Raw genomic sequence first — 24,887 nt, forward strand, 5'->3', positions numbered from 1 at the left:
AAACCATGATTTGAGGACTTCAGTAGCTCAGGCATAAGTTAGGGGTTTGTTACAGGAGTTGGTAGGTGAGATTCTCCTGCGTTGTGCAGGAGGTCAGACTAGATGATCATAATGGTCCCTTCTGACCTTAAAGTCTATGATTCTATGATTGCTCTACAGTATTATGGTCACATGCAGCCATCAGGTTTGCAGCCTTAGGGCTTCTCTAGTTCATGCTTTGGAATATGAGATTTCTTTATGACTATGTCTGCATGGTTTGCTCACATAGTTACTGCAGCTGCATGTGCAAATGATCAGCTGGATGTCTAATTATTCATTTCCATGCTAGGTTATTGTCTCTGTGTGTGTAATTGCAATAATTGAACAGATTATGCCTGTGCATTTTTGTATGCACATACGTAAAAATGTAGCCCTAATGATATGAAGCACAACTAGGAATGTGCTAAAGAAACAATCTCTTCATGCTGATGAACTGACTAACTATCATCCAGGATCTGATCTTCCGTTTTCATTGAGACAGTTCTGAATACCTAGACGCCTCAGATCTCCTTGATGCTTGTTGGTCTGGGTGCAGACCTGAGTACAGAGAAGATGGCACATTGGTCATGAGGTGTAGTTGCTTCGAAAGCAGACCATAGCAGGAATGGATGTGGCTGTTCTTGGGTGGCTCTGTTCCTTCCTAAATGACCGTTCCCAGAGAGTGGTGTTAGGCAATTTTGCCTTATCCTCACCTGAGGTCCCACAAGGCTCCATCCTGTCTCCCTTCCTGTTCAATGGATATATGGAGCCAGTTTGGGGGCTGGTGAGGAGGAATGATCTGCAGTGCCCAGATACGCAGATGAGGCCCATCGCTACAGCCTGGTCTCTTCCAACCCAGCCAGTTCTAGCAAATGCCTTGCTCAGAATCAGGGGGATGTTTTGGGGCATGGAGGTCAGTCTGGGAAAGATCCAAGTGATGCTGGGAGCTCAAGGGAGGAATTTTTCTAAGTGTCAATTTAAACGCTTCCCCACAAGTCCCCCAGTTGACACGTCCCTTGCAGGGCTGAAAACCCAGCACAATAAGAGCTCTGAGCTAGTGAATTAGAGCTAGAAAATAAAACTGGCTGTACACAGAAAGGCAGGCTGCCCAGTCTCATTTCATTGTCCTAGCTGGAGGCACTGCAAAACCTGGGAGTTTTAATAGTAAAGGGGGGTGTTTGTGATCTAAGGAGGGGAAATTGTTTGTTAGATATGCTTGTCCTGGATCTTGCTAATCCGAAATGGCCACTGTATAAATCCATAGTGTGCCCACACCTTGAATACTGTGTCCAGTTCTGATTGCTCCATCGCAGAAAGGAAATAGTGGAACTGGAAAAGGTTCAGAGAAGGGCAACAAAGATGATCAAGGGTATGGACCAGCTTCCATACCAGGAGAGACTAAAAAGATTTGGGCTGTTTAGCTTAGAAAAGAGACAACTAAGGGGGATATGATGGAGGTCTATGAAATCATGAACGGTGTGGAGAAAGTAAATAGAGAAGTGTTGTTTACCCTTTCTCACAATGCAGAGTCCTGGAGTGACTCTTTGAGTGCTGTCCTTATGAGTATTCCACTCGTGGGGTACGTATGCACCCAAGTCAGGAGATTTAACAGCCAGTGTCCATTGGCCCACACATGTGCAGTAGATCGCCTCATGCTCTCGAGTCAAGGTATAAACAGCAGTGGGGGTTGACACCCCTTCAGTTCCTTCTGACTGAGTCAGAGCCTAGTGGCCTCTCTCTTTCATCTTTCAGAGACTCTTCAAATAAAGGTGGTAAATAGTTATTTGTTAGCTTAGTATCCTTACAGTTTTTAGTATAGTTTAGTGTTTATTTTTGTTTTTTTTTTTATTTCCCCAGAGTAGGGAATCTTTCCCTGTGGTCTGGGACTATGGCCAGAGTCCTGGACTTCAAAAACTACATCTCCTGTCCCAGATCCTGCAAAAATAAAAAGTAAATTAAAAAAAAACAAAGCAACCCTAGGCTGGAGGGTGAGGGTAAAGTGCGCAGGAGGAAGGATTTGTTAGTTCTTTTGGTGATTTCAGTACTGAAGCATAAATGCCATCACCTACCAGTCCCATCCACAGGTGCAGGTCTGGACTCAGTGACACCAACATGTCCACCCAAAGAACACGCCACGACTCGGGGTGTGCTGGTAACATTTGTGCCAACCATTGGAACACCCTCTTGCCCCCAACAGGACGCACGGATAGTTACACAGCACTGGAGGATATTTTCCTCCCCTGCCCGCAGTCTCCCCTCTTCTCTAGCCCAGCCTTCCTAAGGGACACTGCTACACTAGTCGATGATCCTACTTCGGCATCTCAGGGACCATCTCACTTACAACCATCAGACAGGATTGCTTCAGTACCAACAACTCTGCTGCTCCAACAGGAGCAATTTTCAGGTTCAGATGGATCTGACTAGTCGATCCCTCCTTCATACCCCCTGAAGAGAGCCAAGTCCAGACAGGCGATCCAGGACTCATGGTCATTACCCTCATGGACATGACCTCCCTGGGGACCAATGGTTCTCCATTCCATGGAGTCCTCCTCAAATGGTTGGCCCCTCTTTCTGGCCCTTTTGGGGGCCATGGGATCCCTATACCAGATGTCCAGGACCCACTCAGTAATCTTTACCACTCCTCTCCTATGCATCAACAACTGGTTCCGTCAGTGTATGAGGAGGAGGATGTCGAACCGGAACCGCAGGTACTGATGGTTCTGACAGGAATCTCCTCTTCTCCAGATGATGCTGTCTCTCTTTCCCTATCCCCACCAAACAACCGTAGACAGCATCAGGACTTATTACAGAGTTGCTGGTGGTCTCCAGATATCTCGGGAAGAAGTCCCAGACCCACAGCGCCGACTGCTGGACATTCTGCAGCCTCGGAGCCCAGGTAAGGTGGCTCTCCCAGTCAACGAGGCCCTATTGGAACAGTGAGCTTAGTGTGGTGCACCCCAGCATCCTGTGCCCCTACACCTACAAAGGCTGAGCGGCTCTGTGAAATGTCATTGCAGCAAAGGGGGCTGAATTTCTGTTCTCCCACTCTGCTCCCAACTCCCTGGTGGCACAGGCTGCTACGGAATGTAAGAGGTCTCAATACCTAAGAATCACCCCACCAGACAAGGGGTCCCAGAAACTGGACCTCTGGGAGAGAGAAGTTTTCTCCTCTGCGGGCTTGCAATTCCCCCTTGCCAATTACCAGGCCCTTCTCTCCAAATATGACTTTAATAACTACTGTAGGCTGACGGCCTGTTAAGACAAACTTTTTTCTCTGATGATGGAACCCGCTTCCTCTCCCTCTTAAAGGAGGGCAAGCTAGTGATGAAAACAGCTCTTCAGGCTGCAGTTGATACAGCAGATACAGCATCCAGGAACTTGGCCACTGGTATTGTTATGAGAAGGATTAATGGTTGCAATCCTCAGGCTTCCCCAGAGAGGTACAGAACATTATTCCAGATCTTCCCTTTGACAAGTCCAACCTCTTTAACAAGAAGACTGATGACTCTCTCCACTCATTAAAGGACTCAGGGTCTGCCCTCTGCTCCCTGGGCCCCAAGGAGGATGCATAAGAGACAGACCTATAAACCAAGACCACCACCACCACCTCCTCCTTCTCCTCATGCATCCTTCTACCAGCGTCCTGCTGAGCCTCCTCATAAGCAACAGAGGCTCAGAGGCCTCATGTTTTGGCCCCTCTACCACCACGACTGCAACCCATTTCCAGCCTGCTGCTAGGGGCCACTTTTGATGTTTTATTTGAGTCCTGCTTACCCTCTCTGTGCCTATCACTCCAAGGTCATATGGCAGTGTGTACTTAGGTGAGAGCCTTTGCCAGCCTTCATCTGTGTTGCCTGCAGGCCTGGCTCAATTCAGTCTACTCACTCCACAAACACCACATCAATTCCAAGGTGACCATTCCCACCAGGATCATTGTCTCCTTGGCTTGGTGGTCCCCTGACAAGGTACAAGTGGGAGTTCCCTTCTCCACTCCACTCCCAGTGCCACCATGGTAACAGAGGTGTCCCTTCTGGGGTGGAGTGCCTACCTCAACAGTCACACTGCACAGGGCACGTGGACCACGTAGGAGGCAGGCTACATATCGACATCCTGGAGCTGCAGGCAATCCCCTTCACATGCAAGGCCTTCCTCCCACTCCTTGTCTCCCTTCACATCCAAGTGATGTCAGACAGCATCACTGCCGTGGTCTACACAAACAAACAGGGAGGAGCGAGATCTCCTTCGTCTGGAGGCAGCTGGGCTTTGAAACTGGTGCATTGGGCCCATCACCACCATCCAGGCAGCATACAGCATGGTTATTCACAGCTGTTTAGCAGGTGACCTCAGCCGCCACTTCTCAGCGGACCATGAGTGGGAAATCCATGACTCCGTTTGACTGACATCTTCACGCGGTGGGGCACACCTCTGTGGGACCGCCTTGCATCGCAAATGAACAAAAACCTCCCACTATGTTCCAGGGAAGCCATAGGCCACAACTCCCAAGGCAGCACTCTCCTACTCTCGTGGACAAGCGGTTTCGGATATGCCTTTCCTCCCATCCCCCGGCTCCCACAGGTGCTGAGAAAGACATGACATGACCGGGCCTGTGTCATGCTTCAAGCTCCTTGTTGGCCCAGGTAGTTTGGGTTCCCAGAGCTTCTGTCGGTGTCAGCCCACCCTCCGGTCAGGATCCACCCCTTCCCAGATCTCCTCACAAAGGACAGGGGCAGGGGCAAACACCCCAGTCAGAGCTCTCGTGCCCTGGTGTTTGGTGGGCATTGGAAGTAGATTGCTCTTGTTCTCCTCTGTCCAGGCTATACTTACCCAGAGTAGGAAAGAATTGACCAGAACCTGTTGTTCGGCTAAATGAAAATGCTTCTCCACCTGAATATAGCACAGTCAGCCTCAGTCAGTCCCTCAAGCATCCTGATTGTTTTAGATTACCTCCTGTCTCTAAACAAGTCTAGTCTCTCAATCAGCTTGTTATGAGTCCGCCTCATAGCCACTCGTGCCTTCCTCCCTCCAGTAGACAGGCACTGTCTTCACGCACCCAACTATGCTCAGTTCATGAATGACCTCACCAAGGCCTTGCTGCCAGGTGTTAAACCCACACTACTATGGGATCTTCATCTTGTGCTGTGAAAACTTACTACGCCTCCGTTTGAACCCTTAGTCACATGTTCCACATCCCACCTATCCATAAAGGTGGCACTTCTAGTGGCCATCACTTCAGCTAGGAGGGTCAGCAAACTGGGAGCCATCAGAGCAGCCCTTCCTTTCACAGTATTTCACAAGGACAAAAGTATCCCTTTGCCATCACCCTAAATTTCTACCCAAGGTTGTGTCCAGATTCCCCCTTAACCAGTGTATTTAGTTACTTGTCATTTTCCCCAATCCCCACGCTTCTCCCTCTCTTGACATCAGGAGTGCACCAGCCTTTTACCTGTAAAGAACCAAACCCATCAGAAGCTCTCCTTCGTTGCTGAAAGATCCCGTGGCCAAGCTGTCTTCTCTCAAAGAATTTGTATGTGTTTTTCAGGCTGTATTATCGAGTGCTACAGGCTAGCTCACATCCTGCTTCCTGGTGGTATAACAGCCCACTCCACAAGAGCACAGGCCGCCAGGGTAGCCTGCCTGCACGAAATCCTGCTGCAGGACATATGCAGCGCAGCCACCGGGGGCTCCATACACGTTTGCTAGACACTATGCACTGGTCCCGGTCTCTGCTACGGATGCAATGGTGGGAACTGCAATTGCAAGCATCTTTGCTGCCAGCCTCCTGGCACCCACTTCCAGTCTGAGTACTGCTTGCCAATCATCCACGTGTGGAATACGCTTAGGGACCAGCACTTGAAGAAGAAATGGAGGTTACCGTGGTCCCTGTCTGTACTCCACTACCTGCTCTCCACTACCTTTTGGATCTGGTTGGATTTGCAGTAAGAAGAGGAACTGAGAGGTTGTCGACCTGCACTGCCTCTTATACCCTTGCTTGGGATCACGAGATGTACTGTGCACGTGCAGGCCACTGGATGCTGCTTGTTTAAAATCTCCAGACTCGGCATGTGGCACGTATGTTTACCCCATGTGTGCAATACAGTTAGGAACCACATATCTCAAAGAACTTCCAGTTACGGTAAGTAACCTCCAGTCACCTGGTGAAATTAACAGGCACCAAAGCAGCAGATATAATACAAACGAGGAAATACTTTTTCACACAACACACAATTAACCTGTGGAACTCATTGCCAAGGGATGTTGTAATGGCCAAAAGTGTAACTGCGTTCCAAAAATAATTAGCTAAGCTCATAGCGGAGAAGTCCATCAATGGCTATTAGCCAAGATGGTCAGGGAGGTAACCCCATGCTCTGGGGTGACCCTAAAACTCGGACTGCCAGCGGGGAAAGACAGGAGTGGATCGCTCCAAATTACCCTGTTGTGTATTCTCCCCTTGAAGCTCTGGCATTGGCCACTGTCAGAGGGAGGATACTGGGCAAGATTGGTCTGACCCAGTGTGGCCGTTCTTATATGAAACACATGGACTGCATCTCTATTCCTGCAAACGCTGGAGATAGTTCACGTTGTCCATGGGGCTTAGCCAGGCTCCTTGCACCAGATTCTCTGCCTCCGGTGGCACAGAAAGCGCCACTACTCAGCACTCCCCACCTTATCCACTACCATCCCTGCTTGTAAAGCATATTTGGGGCAGCAGTGAGCCAAACCTCCCTCTCCACACACCTAGAGGATTAATATCTGGAGTTCTGCTCCCGGAATGAGACTAGCCTCTCAGGAGCTGCAGAAAATCTGCCATGGAAATCAGTCAGCTCCAGGAAACCCAGTGTGCCTTCTCTTCTGGACAGCCTAGATTCGGCCTGAGACTTTCCACTTTTAGCATCTCAGCTCTAAATGGGGCCACAAACCCAGCTTTGTTCAACTTCCTGCTTGATTTTCTGATGGTATCAAGGTTCCCTACAGCAACATGTCTATCCAGGCCCTCATTTCGGACTGTATTCCTGATCTTTGATCTACCCACATTGCCTCAACCTCTCACTGCCCATCCCTTTGAACTATTCCCTGTATTTTCTTCTCCGTAAAGACGGGCTTCCAGGCCACAGTCTCCTTGGCCAGAAGTCTCTGAAATCGTTGCTCTTAGAAGGCTCAAGCCTTCCTGCATGGACAAGATGCGTATTCCCAAGGAATCCCTCAGCAGGTTAACTCTTCAATACCTTCCAGTAAATCACTCAGAAAATCATTTCAATGACTAGGCATTTGGAACCCAGTGGACAAGTCTGAGCTGCCCACCAGATTTGCAGGAAAAGAGGGACAGCGCTATGTCTTGGCCTGAAGAAAGGAAATCATCAGGTAACTCATGTTCCATTTTCTTTAGTGATCTGTTGGTGCCACCTGAAGGAAACAGCCTTTATTAATTAGCATTCCTTGCAGATAGATTGCAGAGCGAGTAGTGGCATTATGTTTGTTCACATCTCTGTATGTAGCTGCAGTGCCAGGATGTTTTTCACAGATTTGTGTAATTTTCTTTTCAGTGCAAGAAGAAACACACACTGGTGTGCCCAGACTTTTCCAAGACCGGCATCTGTCCGAAGGGCGCCCAGTGCAAACTCCAGCATCCCCAGAGAAAGCATCACCCCAGACAGCCCAGCACCGCAGGTGACTCCAGCCAGAGCAGGTCATCACCGAAGTGGAGGAGGCTGGGAGAGGAGACAGTGAGGTAAGGGGAGTTAAAACACTCCTATTCTTTCTTTTGCATAAATCCCTTTCGTCTGTGGTTCATAGAGGAACAATCAGGGCTCCTCTTCATCTGCACATGGTGTGATGCATTTACCCTGTAGTTTCAGGAATCTGGCTGTATCCTGTTTCTTTGGGGGTTTTTTTGGCTAAGCTAATTTCCTGAATGTCGTCAATTCAGATTTGCTCTGGTGCCTGAAATGCAAGCTGCGCCTTTTGAGTTCTGACCATCACAGCCCAAACGTCAGGACACCCCTAGCCATTTTGTCAAAGGTACCACAAGACTTCAGAGACTACCGCTTGCTCTTTAACTCTGCAGGGCTGAGAGCAAAAAGCTTTGTTGGAGGTGCTGGGCTAGTGACTGTATGTCTAACAGGGCTGAAAGTGCTTTATACAAGGTGTGTAACAGATTGGGGCTGCTGCTATGGCAACCTTGACAGATCCTCTCAGCCAAGTCCAGTCAGTGCTTGGGCGGGAGACATCCAGGAAAGCTGCCCAGGAAACAGCTGCTGATTAGTAGCTCTGAGTTAGCACTGACCCCAACAGGCAGTGTGCTACTAGAGTTACTGTCTTTCAGGAGAGAGGTAAAACTGGCCCCCAACCACCTGTAGTTAGGAAACACCTGACCAGGGTTCAGGAATATTGGCTCTGATGTCCTGGCTAATTATTTTCTGTCCACCTGTACTCTTGGAGCTCCAAGTGGAGGCTGTATTCTTTGCTTTCCTGTCCTCAAACCGTAGCACCCCTGTGAGCTGTTACTGGCTCCCTCCCTGGAGTGGGGCTTTGTTTCACCAATGGGTGAAGTGCTCCCTGTGTGTCTGTAGTTTATGTTCTGCAGTTTGGGCACATTGGCATCTTCGCCTGGAAGGTGCTTGAGAACTGTTCCGGCCCTGAGCAGAGGTGGCGAGTCTTGCCAAGCTATCCAGTACTTTCTTCATGTGTATCAGAGTCTCTGGGCTCCTGAAGTTCAAAACTCTCCCTGGTTTAGGACCCAAGCCAAGTTTGCACAGAGTTGTGCGGAAGTGGAAGTCCTGTGTGTTAACTCAATGCCCCCACCATGCCACCGCTTTTACCGCACACCCGTTGCAGCCCACTTCTTCCTGAAAGGCAGGGTGACCAGCTCAGCTTCACTTTCCTCTTGTCACCAGTGTGTCCGATGCACGTGGGTGTCCAGAAGTCCCTGCTCCTGCCGCGAAGGTGTCAAACACCAACTCTGTGCTGACGGCATCTCCCCACTGTCAAGCAAGTTCACGCAGCAGGACAGCTGTGCCCCCTGAATCCGGGTCCGGTGCACTCTCATGTCTGGGCTCATTTCCACAAGTGTTCGGACAGCGTCTATTCTGCAGGCCTCTTCTCTCCCTGTGGGAAATCTCACGCTGTCAGGCCAAACCCACTGCCACCTTTATTGTTAGGGATGAAGGAAAATGAGCTCTACAACCTGCTCCCAGTCCCTCGGACATGTCAGTCCTGTCGCAGAGCTGTCCAAGTTTGGCAGCGTTGGCAGTCCCCGCTCCAGAGCATTGCAGCGGGTCATTGTAGGTCAGGGCTGAAATGCAGCGGCAGGGCTGTGTGGGCTGGAGCCATGCATCCTCTGGCTCTCTCCGGTGCTTGTAGTTCTCTGGTTTCAAATGCACTTAAATCACTCCGTGCTAAATAAATAAATAGCGTCACCCACACCCTGGGTCTGGATCAAAGCACTTGCCAAAAGAAGAGCAGTTTCCACTCTCTGATCTGGAGTGGGGATGAGTTGCTGTGTCCCTGCTGGAGCTTGTCAGATAGCTCCATAGTCTACAAGTGGGGCTATGGAGCAACAGGAACCACCCCATCCCCTGCCATGGGGGCCGAAGGTTGGTGGAATCTCAGGCCTTTCTTTGGTTCTCACCACATTAGTACTAGAGCACCTCCCCAAAATTAATGGATTTATTGACTTCCTCCTGGGAGGCAAGGAAATATTATCCAGATGGCGAAACTGAGGCACAGAAAGGGGAAGTGACTTCCACAGATTTCCTGCATGACCCTGGGTAAGAGATGGGAACTGACCTGAGAACTCCCAATTCTCATAACTACAAGATTATCCTTCCTCTCCGAGGCTTGTTTGGCACTTCTGCCTGCTTGGGAAGTGGTAGGACTGAGACTCGAACCCAGCTTTCCTGTGTACCAGTGCAGAACATGAGTGTTAGATCCTGATCACTCCACACTCTAAGTTAAGGCAAGGAAAAGACAACAATCAGAGATCTGGGGCAACTGCCTGCCTCCCTTCTACCCATGCAGAGGCAGCCATTAGGGGAGGCCGAGGTGGAGAAGGACGTGGAAATATAATAGGTGTGCAGAATGTCTTTGCTGTTCTGCTTGGTACTTTGTTAATCACATCAGCAACTATCAGCATAAAATGACTATCTGATTCTTGTTGAGGTCATTGTCCTATGTGCCCTTGGGGGGGTCTATTGATTATTCAATTTTAATAATGCTGTGTGGCTGCAAGCTACCTAACTGGGCAATCCACCAAGCCTGGCATCCAGAGGTTTCTCTAGTGTTGTTAACTCCCTGAATTGTAATAGAGAGGAGAATTATTAACACTTTGTCAGCCGGGGACTGGGCAGTCGGTACAATGCTGAACACCTCCACCCCAATGCAGGAGCTCCAGAATCAGCCAGGAAGCTGGCCTGGTTTTTGAATTACTCAGGTGCAGGGAGTTGGCTGGCTGGTAGGCAGGCATGGTGGCTAAAGCACTTGCGTTTCCTTGCAGGGGAGAAGGTTTCTGTTGAGATTGAGGACATCCGAGTTTGGGGGGGTCTTGTCTCTGTACCATCATTGGGTATGAATCCACATCACAATACCCATCCCACTGTTATGCACAGGTTAGCAGCCTCCACTCAGGAGATTGTTCCAATGTGAAGAATGAGCTTCTTACCTCTGTGGGAAATAGTCTTGTCGGACCAGAACTGAGGTCAGCTATAGGCCAGCCTGAGGAAGCTTATATGGGCCTAGGGTGCAAGGGACAATATTGTTTCTTTGCATTCCTCCTCCAATCCATCTGTATCCATCTCTGGTCTCATGCGTAGACTGTAAGCTCTTTAGGCAGGGCCAGTCTTTCTATTCTGTCTGCATAGCGCCTGGCACAGTGGGCTCCTAGGCGCTGTGGTAATACAAATAATAAGAGACAGAGGATTATCAGCAGTGGGACCACAGCAGTGGAATACTTTCCCAGAGGAGACCAGATGGAGCCTGTCCCTGATCATGTTCAGGGCTAAGTGCAGGAGCTGCCTCTCTTCCAGAAGCAATGGCATCTTCCTAGGACTGACCCTCACTTAGGGACCTGGGACAGGAAAGTAGAGGGCAGGGTGAGAAACAAACACAAGAAACAAATCATGCCAGGAACAAAGGAGGCTATGAGAATATTGCTATTAAGGCAAACTCAGCACTGATTAATTGCTGCGAGGTGATTATATAATGCCAACCTGACCCTGGTCTTCAGCGGGCAGGATCGAACCGGGGACCTCTGGAGCTTAGTGCATGAGCCTCTCCAGCGTGACTTAAAAGTTAACTGGCTGTTAGCTCAGGGTGTACAGCAGACTCATTTTCTCTCTCTCTCTCTCTCTGTGTCACTAGATGGGACAGAACACCACACCCAGGAGGTGTGTGGGTTACACTTCGATACCACAATATCTACACAACGTGTTACGCCTTCCTAGCTGCATGTGCCCAGGGTGGGGCAAAGGGAAGGCTGGTTCAGTCAGGCTGCATACGGGCAGACATGTGTCTGGCTCATATAAGAACGGCCATACTGGGTCACACCAAAGGTCCAGCTAGCCCAGTATCCTGTCTTCCCACAGTGGCCAGTGCCAGATTCTTCAGAGGGAATGAACAGATCAGGCCAGTTTATCAAGTGATCCATCCCCTGTCATCTAGTCCCAGCTTCTGGCAGTCAGATGTTTAAGGATGCCCTGAACATGGGGTTGCGTCCCTGACCATCTTGGCCAATAGCCATTGATGAATCTAACCTCTCTGAACTTATCTAGTTCTTTTTTGAACCCAGTTATACTTTTGGCCTCCCCATGTCATCGTTTCAGCCATGGGATGGCCTTACTCATTCTCCTGGTGTTTCTGGGAAGGTGCCGACACAAGTACTGGGTGCAAAGCTTGGCAAAGTCAAAGTCCTAGCCCAGCCATTGCCAGGCAAGTGATCAGAGAGGGTTGTTCTTGCCTGTAGTGTTTGCTGTGAAATCTAGGGAGCGATTCCAGAAACAGCTGTTGGCGGTGGCTTTTTGTCAATAAGGTAGCGCTGGTGAAGATGTCAACCCAGGGTGCTGACTCTTCAAACAGAAGGGGCAGCAGCCGTGCAGGCTTGTATGTGTAGCTGTCTGGGGAGCCCAGCTTCTAGTGGGGACAGGGCAGTGCTCAGACTCAGTCATGCCTTAGCCTCTTGGCTAGCGCTGCCTACAATGGTGTCCTTCAATACCCAAAATGAATGGTGTCTTCTGTGTTAGGAATATCGGTCTCCACAGGCCGCTACTGAGTCTGCGATTGCACCCAGGGCTTAGGGATAAAGGACTCGACCCTGGGGCTGCCTAGCCCTGCATAAATAGTCATTTTAAGGGCAGAGCTAATAGACCTGACTAGAATAGAAGGGGGCAGGGTGGTACAACACTAATTCCAGCTGCAGCCCTCTTGGCAGGACTTGCTTGATCCATCACTGTCAGCAGCCTGTCGTCTGGGCCCATCAGTACTGTGGCTCCCAGCACTTCCTGGCTCCATCTCTGTTCGTATTTTTCTGTTGCCGTTTGCGTCACTCCTCTGGAATGTTTTGTTAACAACCTCCAGTAGGTACCTGAGAGCCGGCAGTGCAGTCCCTCCATGCGGAGGGGTGCTCAGCCGGGGAGAATCTTCCTACGCACAAACCCCACGATGTAGCTAAGCTGGGAGAGAGAGAAACGGGGATCAGCCCAGCACGCAGAGCCTGGGCAGGGAACCCTGCCTCCCTCCTCCTGTCCCTCCTGCACTGGGTGTGTGGCTCTCCCCACATCGGCATCCTGTGCCGAGGCAGTGAGGCCTCCTCTGTAGCGGTTCCTGGCCACGAGTCACTGACTAGTCTGCCGTGGAAGTGATGGAAGCTCATTGCTTATGGACGCTGACGCTAGATGGGGGAAACCACTAGGAAGCGGACCATATGACACAACCCTGTGCTGAGTCCTGGGGAAGGGACTAGATGTATTTGGTGGTTTGCCCTCTGTCATTCCAAGAGCCAGGATTCAGCAATCTGTTCTGTTCTCTACAGGTTTTTATGCCACGCTCATTTCTCCCCTCCCTCCCCCCAAATCAGTCCTAGTCACCTGGCTGGAGACGGGCAGAGCTGAAAGCACCAGCACTCTCTGTATCCGGCCCCGAGACACATCACCGCAGTACAAGGCCCTTCCTTGTATGGTAGCACCGGGGAGTGAATGTGCAGAGGGCTCTGCGAAGCTATCTAGGGTGACACAGTAAGCTTGGAATGATGTCCAGCTCCCGGCCCCTGGACAAATGAGGTGTAAAATATTTCCTTGCTCCTTTTAGGTGGGAATGCGAAATGCAGAGCTGGCCAGCGGGGAGGAGAGCTATGCATGGCTCTTTCCATCCCCTTTTCCTGGAAAGGCCAGCAGCAGCCTCTTCCCGAGAGAGAGAAGATGCCGGGTTCAGAGAAGCTTTAAACTACTCCAGCTTTCTCCCCTGCCCTTTATTAGCACCCTCAGTGTAGATGTCAAGCTAGATAAAATGTCCCATTAGCCATCTGTGCACTGAGCAGTGAATCAAGAACACTGACACAGCCAGACCTGTTCCTTACCTGGCTCACCCCCAGGCCTCATGCTCCAGCCCTGCTACCTTAGATCCGCTCCCCACTCCCTTCTTGTTTGGCTCAGATCTGTGACCCAAACTAATGGAGGTGATCCTGGCCACAAGCTCAGCAGCACATATCCAAAGGGTGGAAACTTCCTTCAGGGGAGAATGGGGATTTTCTGGGATGTAAATAGGAGTAAGGGGATCTGGCCAGCCAAAGAGAAACTAGCAGTGGGATGGATCAGGCTGTGGGATCATCCTCCAGGTGAAGGGGCGGGCATGGCATCACTCAGGTCATTTCAAACTGGAGAAGGCAAAACCTTTGGAAGTAGACCATCGGGAACAATCCTTGCCTGGTAGCTAGAAGAGCTAATGAGTCTCTTCATCTCTGTCGTCTGAGTCTTACCTCGCTAGAACCTATTTTAATGTTCTTGCTGATTCACATGGGATTTGCTGTTGTTTTCATACTTTTATGGATGTGTTTTTTAGGAGGGATGCAGCCCACCTCCAGGATGATGGGGAGATTCCTGGACCCTCCAGCGCAGAGCAGGGTGTAAAGTTTCGGAGTGACACAGACACCCCAGCATGCAGCAGACTTCAGAAGCTCCCATCTTTCATCTCTCTCCAGTCACCTACCTCTCCGAGAGGGGTGACACACACCGCAGACAGAGACAAGACAGGGGAGGATACAGGTACAAGGCTGTTGGTCTGTGTTGCATTCTCACAAGCTCTGGGGCTCCCTGAGGTGCATCAGCCAAAGCCAAGAGAGAGCCATGTCCCAGTTGGCACTTCTCTAGCTGCCCCTGCCCTGGGCGCAGTGTGCCCCCAGGACGAGGGACAGCCCGGCTGGGTGAATTCACAAAGGGGAGAACTGGAGTAGAATTGGGGTGGTGCAGTCACGCATCCCTTGTTGCTTCAACTCTGTCAGTGCCCCTTAACCCTGGCTTCGGCTCCTCCTGCTTGTCCGCTCCTGGGACACACGCAGCTCTGCCAGTGCGCTGCACTCCTGACCTGCAGCAGCCCCCAGGCTGTTTGAAACCCCCCCGGCCTTTGGGAGAAGCGACTGTCAGCGTGCTAGTGTTTTGATGGGACCAAGAGTCCACTGGGCACCATCAAATAAATTTCACTTGAAGCCTGAGCCGGGGTTAGAACCCGTGTCCAGAGATGAAAGGCACCTGTACGCATTCCCCCACCACAGTCCCTCAAACGGCATGCACTGAGCTTACCGCTGCATCTGCAGCATGACTGCTTTCTTAGGCCCCTCCCTCCCAAAATCTAGTCCCGTGTGTTACCTTGAATGACGTCTCCAAACTGCAGTCCCAGCTCTGTGGTCACACCATAATAAGCTCCAGTCAAGCACCCTTCTGTTTTAACTCATCAGCTTCCAGTGTGTGTGAGGGGGAGAGACCAGGGTATATTCTCTCCAGAATTAGGATAGAGATCGGGTAGTTCAGAAAGTTACTTAGCCCTTTGCTGTCCTTTACAAATCTCCCAGCATTTACTACTGGGGCCAATGCCTGCTTTGTTAAGAGAAACAGCCCCTCGTTCAGTGTGCAAGCAAGCAGTAAAATAGGAGGTGAACAAACGGAGTCTCTTCTGGAGTTCCTGGGCCTGTGTGAAATGACCAGGGTCTCAGTCCAGTTCCATGTGGAACACCGTGCATAGCACTAAGACGAGCACCACTTCTTGTTCCCCTTGCCTCCCCCCTTCTCGGTCAAGGACTGACTGGATCCTGGGGACTACCCATCAGGAGCTGAGGGGCCCTTTCAGAGGTGAGGGCAGGGCAGTGTGCTATGCTGCTGCCCCAGGCTGTCCCTCATCTTTAGATAAACCCAAGACTCAAGACTCCAGTCTCCAGGGCCGTCAATCGTGCATCTTTCAGCAGTGTGACATTGACTAAGAAACTTGAGAATAAAAACGGTGGTGGGTGGGGCTTTCAGCAGCAATTGATTCAAATGCCAAAATCAACTTGCTGACTAACACGAGGCAGAGAGGAATGAGAGTTAAGGGTCACCCAGCTGCTGATATGGGAGCAATGTTGGCTGGCTCCTCAGTGAATCTTGTCCATGTCTCCTCTGCTAGAAGCCCGGCCATTATGGCATCGAGATTCAAGGTTGGGAGTGGGGTTACAGTATTTTCCCCTGCCCTCCTCCCGTTCCCTGGAAAAGGGAGGAACACACACATTTCTCTTGGAATAATTTCTACTTAGTCTGAACCTCTTCATTGAAAGGTTCTTTATTTAGACGCAGCCACAGCAGGGGTGCTGGAACAATTTTTATAGTGAGGGTGCTGAGAGCCATTGACCAAACAGTAAACCCTGGATATCAGGGTCGGCAACCTTTGGCATGCAGCCCATCACGGTGATCTGCTGGTGGACTGCAAGACGTTCTGTTTACATTGACCTCCGCAGGCACGGCCCCCCGCAGCTCCCAGTTGCCGAGGCTCGCCACTGGGAGCTGGGGGAAGCGGCGCAGGCCGTGGGCATGTGTTGGGAGCTGCAGGGGGCCGTGCCTGCGGACAGTCAACATAAACAAAACATCTCGCGGCCCACCAGTGGATTGCCATGATGGGCCGTGTGCCAAAGATTGCTGACCCCTGCAGTATATAATGGAAACCATTTCAAGCAAGGGGGTGCATGACCGCCACTAGTTCCAGCACCTGTTTCCACAGCTGGTCTGTCGTGCTGTGTGATCAGGTGTGCGGTAGGTGAAGGGAGGTGGAGAGATGCAAAAGGGAACCAGACTTTCCTCGAAGTGAAAGATGATGGTGATCATCCTAGGTTGAAATTGAGGGATGAGATCTCCATTAAATGCACCATCTGGGTGGGATCACTCCATTCGGAATGCATTCAGCCCGTTCCCCTGGCTGGGATGCGATGTCTTGGAGACAGCAAAGCAGCCAGCTCTCCTGTGACTGGCAAAAGCTTCCCAAGTGAGGCAGGAGATTTTGCCTTTATATGTATATTTTTTTAATTCTCATTTTGTCTCCAGTAAGTCATTTGGGGATTTGGAGCGATTCCTTACTCCTACTTAGTGCCCAGCTCCTCCGGAGAGCTGAACCGAGTATGCTGGTTTTGGTGTGTAACACACACTGCAGTACTTCCGAAGAAGAGGGGTGACTGGGGAGGGCACAGGGGGCCAAAGATTCAAATGTCCATTTAGGACCCTAAAATTAGAACTGTCAAAACTTTGTTTTTAACTGAAAACTTTTTTCGCTGAAAAATGCCGTTCTGTCAAAATCAAAGTGTTTTGCGAAGACAGGCTGATTTCAGTGAAATGTTTGGGGGTTTTTCAAGAAAAAAAAAATCAAGTAAAAATATTTTTTCATTTTGAACTAAAATCGAAAACTGAATCAAAACACATTTTTATTTTAATTTTGAAATTTTTCATCAAAAATTAAAAATGTCCACAAGAAAAAAATGGAGATAAACTTTCTGTGGTAATAAAATTGAATTCTTTTGACCATCTCTACCCAAAATGGGGAATGGCCTGCCTAATTATGGCACTACCTGTCAGCACCCAGGTTTGAAAACAGCCCCCAGGGATGACACTGTGCTAACTCCAGGGCTACTGACATTGTCTCCAAGAAGGTCCCTCGGTTTTCTAGCACTCTTTGAAGGTCCCTAGCGTGTGCTGTGTGTGTCAGATAATGAGAAGGGAGCAGAGCTGCAAAAGTGTTTCCACTGGGCAGCAAGAGGGAGAAGAGGGGGCCCAGAATGCAGCATAGGACATAAGCCAGGAGGCACCTTTTAACCTACTTATATTGCAAGTTCTTTGAGGTAGGGATTGTTTCTTCGTTGTGTGTGTTTGTACAGCACCTAGCACAGTGGGGCTCTGGGTGCTCATGCAATGCCAATACAATTTAGCCTGCCTGGAATTACTTGGCCACTGTGTCAGGGTGCTGAGGGTCCCCTTTGGCATGCCGTCTGGGTGGGTGGGATAGACCTAACTCAGATGTCCTTTAATCTAGGAGGAAGCAGGGGTGTAAATTGTGATCTGCCACGTTGGCTGCTTATGTGTCTCATTCCTGCACGTTTTTATGTAGTATCTGATCTAGGAAATGAAACCAACATTTTCCAAAGCGGGTGCTTAAAGTTAGGTATCCAAGTCCGTGTACAGCGGTATCCTGATGTTCAGAGGCACTGAGCCCCACAGTCTCCCATTAAGTCGGTGGGAGTTGGGTGGTGCTCTAAAGCTTTGAAAATGAGGCCAGTAGGTTATAGCAAACTGGCCACATGCCCCAGTTAGATCCCGGAGCGGGGACAGCCTGAGAAGTCCCAGCAACACGCTGCGAACCCACCCAGTTCACTAAAACACCCACAAGGGAACTGAGTATTGAGCTGCCTCCTGAGGATGCTGGAGAACTCCACCCATTGGCTGCTGATGGAGAAAGCCCTCTGGAGGTCACCCACTCATACCCACCTAAAACTTGGCACAGCCGGAAGGATTTATGGAGCCAGTCATGCCAAATGCAGTGGCTGGACTGGATGGCCCAAGGCTTGGGTCTGTACGAAGAGAAGGGAGACAGGGAAACAAGCCATGCCAGGAGCACAAATCCATTTCTTTAACTTTTCTGCTCTGCTCCGTGTCATGCTTCTGCAGTGCCTTCTGTGTCTCGTGACTAATGGCAGTGAGATCACCCTGGATCTGTGTGGGCAGAGGGACTGCAATGAGAGCCAGCTCATGAAAGGTCACGTGAGCCCCCTTCCAGCCTCCCATGCTGGAGAGAAATGTCTCTTCTGCTTAATGGAACTTTGGAGCTATGATCAGCCTGGCAGTAAAGTGTAAAACCCACTTCAAGGCTGGGAAGTTTCAAGGCATCTTGATGTCTGGGGGAAAAGAATTCCTGGGATTAGTAACATATTCCTTAGGTCACTGGTGAGCATGTGTGTTCGGAAGAATGGCTGCTTGGCTGCATGCTATTGAAATGCTAAGCAATGGGTGCGCACGGCAGCCGTTGCCCTTTCAGCAAGGATCATTGCTGCTATAAAGGCTTCTCTACGCAACATGGAGAGGAGTGCTTGGCTTCCCTTTTGAATCACTGTGATTTCTTCCCCCTCCTTCCTCCTCTTGGCCCTGTTTCAACTCCTTTTGATCTCAATGGCAGGGCGGCTGCTGTCTGCTATGGGAAGTGCTCTTGAACCAGTGAGTTAATCTGGCTTTTTTATCTCTGCCGTGAAGATGGAGCAATTAATCTGCAGAAAGAAAGCTGTTGAAATGCCATGAATTGCACTTGTCAGCCTGAAGTAACTCAGCCTCTAGTGGGTCAAGGGAATGGGTGTCAGATGGAGGGTAAAGATGCAGTAGCGGAAAGGGCATCTGGGAGGGGAAAGAAGCATTTTTTTCTAACTCCTGGTTTTGGTCATCGTAGGAGGAGAGCACACAGAGGAAAAAGTAGCTGATGCTCTGGCTTGGCTTCTCGAGCGGAAGCACCATCCCATGGAATAAAGAGCTCACGCATGCTCTTGACATGGGTTATCTAGCCCCTTCCTCCTCTTTCCCTGTCTTCCCCCAACATTAGCGAAAGTGTTGGCCGTGACGGGCCGCACCGTGCCTTATGCATCGTTTCCCGCTTGCCTTCTCTGGAGACGAGGGAACAGCTTTCATAGCGCTGTCTGCCCCAGAGCCCCTGGAAATCGGCATTGCCCGCGTCAGGAGATGTGGTTGTGCTTGAGAGCCAGCCGGGAGTTGCCAGAGCTGGAGGAGACAGGATGCGAGGGTAGGAGATCCAAGTGCAATAGGATGTAACTGGTAGCCCACTCTCCACATTCCTTTCCCTCTGAGGCAGACACCCGCCCCTCCTCCAGTTTCAGTGGGGCAGTCCCTTGCTGGAAGTGAGGCGCACAGGCTGGTGGGGCGGCTGGAGACTCCTTGGAGAAAGCGTGAGTGTTGGGGCTACAGGGAATTGCAGATATATAGAAACCATTTTGAGGGGGAGTGTGTTCTCGTGCCGGAGATGGAGTGATCGCCATGCCGTTGATCCATAAAGCACAGAGGCCTTGCTTGGCACGTGGGCTGGGGGAGGAGGGGTGGAACAGTCCTCCGGTTGTGATTGTCACCAAGGGACTGGGCGGGAGACTCCCCTCCATATTTGCTGCCCTATCCCTGCACTCCCAGAGCATACATCCTGCAGTGAGAACTGCATTTCAAAGGTGATCTATGCATAGAGGGGCCCTTCAGCCAGTTACAATGGACAAAGTTTGCTGACAGAAGAGATGCAACTTTTATCATTGCTTCTGTTCATTCACAGTGAGTGTATCCTCAGCAACCACTCAAGACCAGAAACTCCCATGTTTAATGGTGGATGGTTGTCTTGTCAAGGGGGAGCAGAATTGTGCTCTGTCCACACTTAGGAAACCCACCTCAGCTTGTCCGCGAAGATAAGAGGTTGCCCAGTAGGGTGTGTTGCCATGTACGTCTGATTATTAGATAAGTGGTGAACTGCATTTGTCATGCCACTTTGACCACCTTCTCTTCTCTTTACTCACTAATCCATCTCCCTGAGCCTTGTTCTAACATCCCTACAGCCTTGGGGAACTGCAGGCAGTCATCTGACACCAACAACCCCCCAGTTCAACTGCTCTGGGAGGCAGGAATGGCAGTAGTTACTGATTAAAGGTCCAATATCTCTCAGCCCTGAAGGTCTAATCATGGGAACTTCACGCTGCTGAAGAGGGGAGCTATAAACTGGCCATCAACAAGTTTAGGCTCAAAATTAGGCAAAGGTTTCCAACCATCCGAGGAGTGAAGTTCTGGAACTGTCTTCCAAGGGGAGCAGTGGGGGACAAAATAACTGGCTTCAAGATTGAGCTTGATAAATGTCTGGAGGGGATGGTATGATGGGACTGCCTACAATGGCATGTAGCCAATCTGCGACTGCCAGTAGCAAAAATCCCCAACTGCTGGAGCTGGGACACTAGATGGGCAGAGCTCTGAGTTACTACAGAGAATTCTTTCCTAGGTATCTGCCTGGTAGGTTGTGCCCACAAGCTCAGGGTCTAACTGATATTTGGGGTTAGGAAGGAATTTTCCCCTGAGTTAGATTGGCAGAGACCCTGGGGGGTTTTTTTGTCGTCTTCTGCTGCATGGGGTACGGGTCACTTGCAGGTTTAAACTAGTGTAAGTGGTGGAGTCTCTGTAACTTGAAATCTTTAAACCAGGATTTGAGGATGTCAATAACTCAGCCCGAGGTTCTGGGCCTATTACAGGAGTGGGTGGATGAGGTTCTGTGGCCTGGGGTGTGCCAGAGGTCAGGCTAGATAATCATGATGGTCCCTTCTGGCCTTACAGCCTATGAGTCTGAGATTCTCAGCTGTCCAGTGGGATACTCAGCTCTTGCTTATAGCCCTCGAAGGTCCCCAGATATAAAGCCAGGACATTTTTGTGTACAGAAAATTATTTCAGGCCATTTTTAAAGGAGCTTTAACCTTGTTAATTTATATCGTCTTGGTGACTTACTGGTAGATGGATCTAAGAAATTTTGTGTGTGTGTATCTATATCTGTATTTTAAAAATGCTTAGATACTTTGAAATGGAGGGAGGATTTTTATAATAGGTGGCCTATGTGACACACATGGGGTGAGGAGAGTCAGAGAGACTTGATTGGTCTGAATTCGGGATGACTGCTCGTTTGTAATGCAACGGTCTCAAACATGGACTAATAAGATCTTTATCACACCACATAATTATAAAAAGAAAAGGAGGACTTGTGGCACCTTAGAAACAAACACATTTATTTGAACATAAGCTCAATGCATCCGATGAAGTGAGCTGTAGCTCACGAAAGCTTATGTCAAATAAATGCATTCGTCTCTAAGGTGCCACAAGTCTTCCTTTTCTTTTTGCAAATACAGACTGACGCGGCTGCTACTCTGAAACACCTAATCATAGGTTCTCTATTAAATGTGTTTGCATCTATCTGTGTGTGCGCATCTATGAAACATCGTTTGGTGCACGCTCTTTAAAAACGCTTCCGGCTGGAAAGATCGGAATGGAATTCCCCATTTTAAAGATTTTGAAGCTGCCACAGGGAACGTTTCTGAAATCAGCTGAATTTTTCAGACTTGGAGAATTCTTAGGCACATCCTCTGCGTGTGGAAGATCTGTCGGTCTACGCAGCGTACAAGAAAATAAAAGTATGTGTGTCTCTGCAGAAGCGAGTGGAATTGGGAACAAGTCTATCCCCACTCTACTGTCAGCCCAGGAGGACTCTGCTGTGAGTGTGCAGTTAACTTGCCCAGCAGCTGTTGAACACCCAGATGAAAGTAGTGTGTGTGTATTGGGTGTTTTGAGAGAGAGGACTGAAGGCTCATGTGCCTTCAGTCGTGTGGTTTATGACTTGAGCCCCAATCAATTTAATAGGAATGTGCATGCTCCAGGGTGGACAATATTATGCTTGTACTAAAAATCACAACTGTAAGAAAAACGTTGTCGCATTTCTTTTCAGTGCAGGGCCTTAGGCCATCAGATTGCAGGCTCTCTTCTCCTCTGCTCTCTCTCAGTTTTGCAGTTTAGGCTGGTAATGGCCCTTTGCACTTCTATACAGGCCTCCAATCAAGAATTTTGAAGTGCTTTACAAACTTCCATTCATGCAGGTGCTCCCCTCCTCTGAGGCAAGTCAGCTTTGCTGTCCCCATCCCGCTAGCTGGGAAGCCTAGGCACAGAGAATTGAAGTGATTTGCCCGTGGTCACACACGGAGCCAGCTGCAGAGACCGGAATAGAACCCACAAGGTCTTGGCTCCTAGTCAGCTGTTCTAATCCCTGGTCGCATTGCCTCCTTTGCAAGCCTTCCCAGGGAAAGGGTGGAAGCTCCATCTCGTGAATCACTTATGATGAAGTGGAAGAAGTTCTGGAGTATGCTGGAGAGAATAACCCCACACTGACAGGAGTAGGGAGATGAACTAGATATCTGCAGAAGTCCCTTAGGTGCTCTTGAAAACTCCACCCCATCCCTTTTCATGTCTTTTCCTGTGCACGCTTGGGGAAGGGTTTGGTGTGGTCCATGGCCCAGCATGGACTCAGTAACCTGTCCGTGTTAATACAGTCTCCGAAGTTAGAGACTGAACAGACCTCTGGGGATATCTGGTCCATTTCCCCAATCCTCTCAACATGGGATTGTTCTCTCCAATGTGCTCCAGACATGGGGAAAGGTGTCTTCTAAAACATGTCAGCTAACACATTCTAGTACTCTAGTGTAGACATGGAAAGTGGTATTGAACTTGCATGAGCTGGTAGGGGTCGACCCTAGGTGTGGGGGGCCTAGGGTTTAGCCACAGCTTTCATGCTAGTCTAGGCATGTCCAGTGTCATGTAGAACCCGTCGCCCATGCAGCATCTCAGTGCCGTGACTGTCTGAGCCACAAGGCTGACACAGAACGTGAGCTGACACATACGAAGAGCCTCTGCTTGATGGTGAACATCCCCGTTGGGTCTTACAGCTGCTAGTGACGTTAGCTCATCTAGCTCTGGGATGGACCTGCTCTCGGCTCTCCGGGAGTGGTGTTAATGGGGACCAGCGTGCCTTGCAGGACTGTGATGTGAGGCTTTCCCCAGCAGCCTGCTCTGTGGAAGTGGGCCTCCTGCTCCCTTGCCCTGGACGCTGGCTGTAAGGTGTGCCCACTTATGGGACATCATGTAGTGTTATGTACAGGCAAAGCACTCCTTCCTCCACGTTCTGTGCCGACGCAGTAGCAGATTAATGCAGGGTGCTATTTCCAGGCAGGGCTTCCTCAGCGTGGCCTTTGTGTGAATAACTCTTCCCCCACAGTCTTGAGGCTGTGTGAAGGGGACGGCCTGGCTTTCACTGGTCAGCCTTCCCCTCCAGTGTGCGCCAGGGAGAAAGCTCCTTTCCAGCAGGAGCAGGGGCACAGGGAGATCAGCTGCCCCCTGGATTTAGTTGCAACATTCGTGTCCTTCACCTTGTTTTGTTCTTACAAAACTGGGGAAGCATTTATGTGGGGTGGGCGGGGGGGGTAAATCTATCCCACCCTCCCCTCCTGGAAATGTTTCCGGCGTGGGGAGGAATTTAGCCACCCTCCCCTCCTGACAGTGTTTCCAGATAATGTGCTTTTCCATATTTCACCTTCCAGTTAAATAGCCTGCGCTGGAGCTAACTGTCCTCCCTGCGCTAATTGTAACCAAGCGCACCAATGCAAACCATTCCAATCGAGTGCTAATTTAATTAGAAAGCACCCATTTTAGTTAATTTGTTCGAGAAGATCACTGAAAACTCCTGGAGAGAACAGATGTTCCCCTTTCCCCCGATGAACATTCAGGGGTTTGTAAATGGCTCCACTCAGCCTTGTTTAGGAGAGAAAAGAGGATTTTATAGCTGCAAACGACCCTTTCTGTAAACATTTTACAGCTCTCTGCACGTTTGAGTGACGATAAACCCCTAGCAACTCGGCGGGCTGCAAATCTGCGACCATACGGCTATCATTTTATTGTCATATTTCACGGTCGTAACGTTAATGGAAGATGCTCGCTACAGTCTTTTTTAATGGCTCCGCTGAGCACGCTCAAACACTTTTGCTTTGGAAAATTCATTGAGGTGCAGTGCTTCTGTTTTTGTTTACAGCTTTCACTTCTGGAGGAATAACTTTGAAAACACGAATCCCCTCCATGCACACGCCTCCCTGCCATGTTCATATTTCCAAACCCAGTTCATATTTCCTGGCTCCCCCTGCTGCCAGGGTTACACACACGAGCGCTGCCTTCCTGGGTTAAATGTTCCCATTCCTCGCTGGACCAGCCACGTGTTCCCTTCACCTGCTGCCACAAGTGAGGAGTTGCAGTGGTGAAATCACGAGCAGCCAGGCTGTAGCAAGCGCAGTCTCTCCCCAAAAACTTTATAGACCTGCTAGAGATCAATAGCCCTGAATCAAGGAAGGTAGAGGAGGGGAATATGCCTGTCTCTCATATTCATCAAGCCCCATCGTGATGGAGTGTAAAATTTTAAGAGAGCAAAAATCTCTCTCAAAGCCACTATCTCTTGTTCAGTTGAGTGACTTTTTTATTTCTTCCTTTTCTCTCTCTCTCTCTCTCTCACTCTTTTTTTCCTCATCTTGCACGAGAAATAATGTGATTATTTAAAAGACCACACACCTCCTAACCCTAAGGCCATGCTGCACGTACAGCTCCAGGCAAGCAAATCGCCATTACTCTGGGTGCTCCGGGCACCCTCTTGTTGGTCATGTAGAAATGCTAATCAGGATTCCCTCTGCCTGCAGGCGTTCCTGAATGCCATACCCACCAGAGACTCTCCTCTCAGGTGGGCTTGCACATCTGGGGCTCTCGCCGTTTGCTCCGCACTGGGTG

At 49.9% G+C, this 24,887-nt stretch overlaps 1 protein-coding gene across 2 annotated transcripts in view; it reads left to right on the forward strand.

Moving 5' to 3' along the window:
• Window positions 1-24,887, forward strand: part of ZC3H3 (zinc finger CCCH-type containing 3) — a 351,773-nt gene that overhangs the window by 293,182 nt on the left and 33,704 nt on the right. For both annotated transcript variants that reach the window (XM_084620589.1, XM_084620590.1), the window contains exons 10-11: window positions 7,560-7,744; window positions 14,062-14,264. In XM_084620589.1, coding sequence (XP_084476715.1) covers window positions 7,560-7,744; window positions 14,062-14,264 — 388 coding nt within the window. The remainder of the gene's footprint in view (window positions 1-7,559; window positions 7,745-14,061; window positions 14,265-24,887) is intronic.

This window comes from Lepidochelys olivacea (genome assembly GCF_965140295.1).
Source record: "Lepidochelys olivacea isolate rLepOli2 genome assembly, chromosome: 2".
In the NCBI taxonomy this organism is placed as follows: Eukaryota; Metazoa; Chordata; order Testudines; family Cheloniidae; genus Lepidochelys; species Lepidochelys olivacea.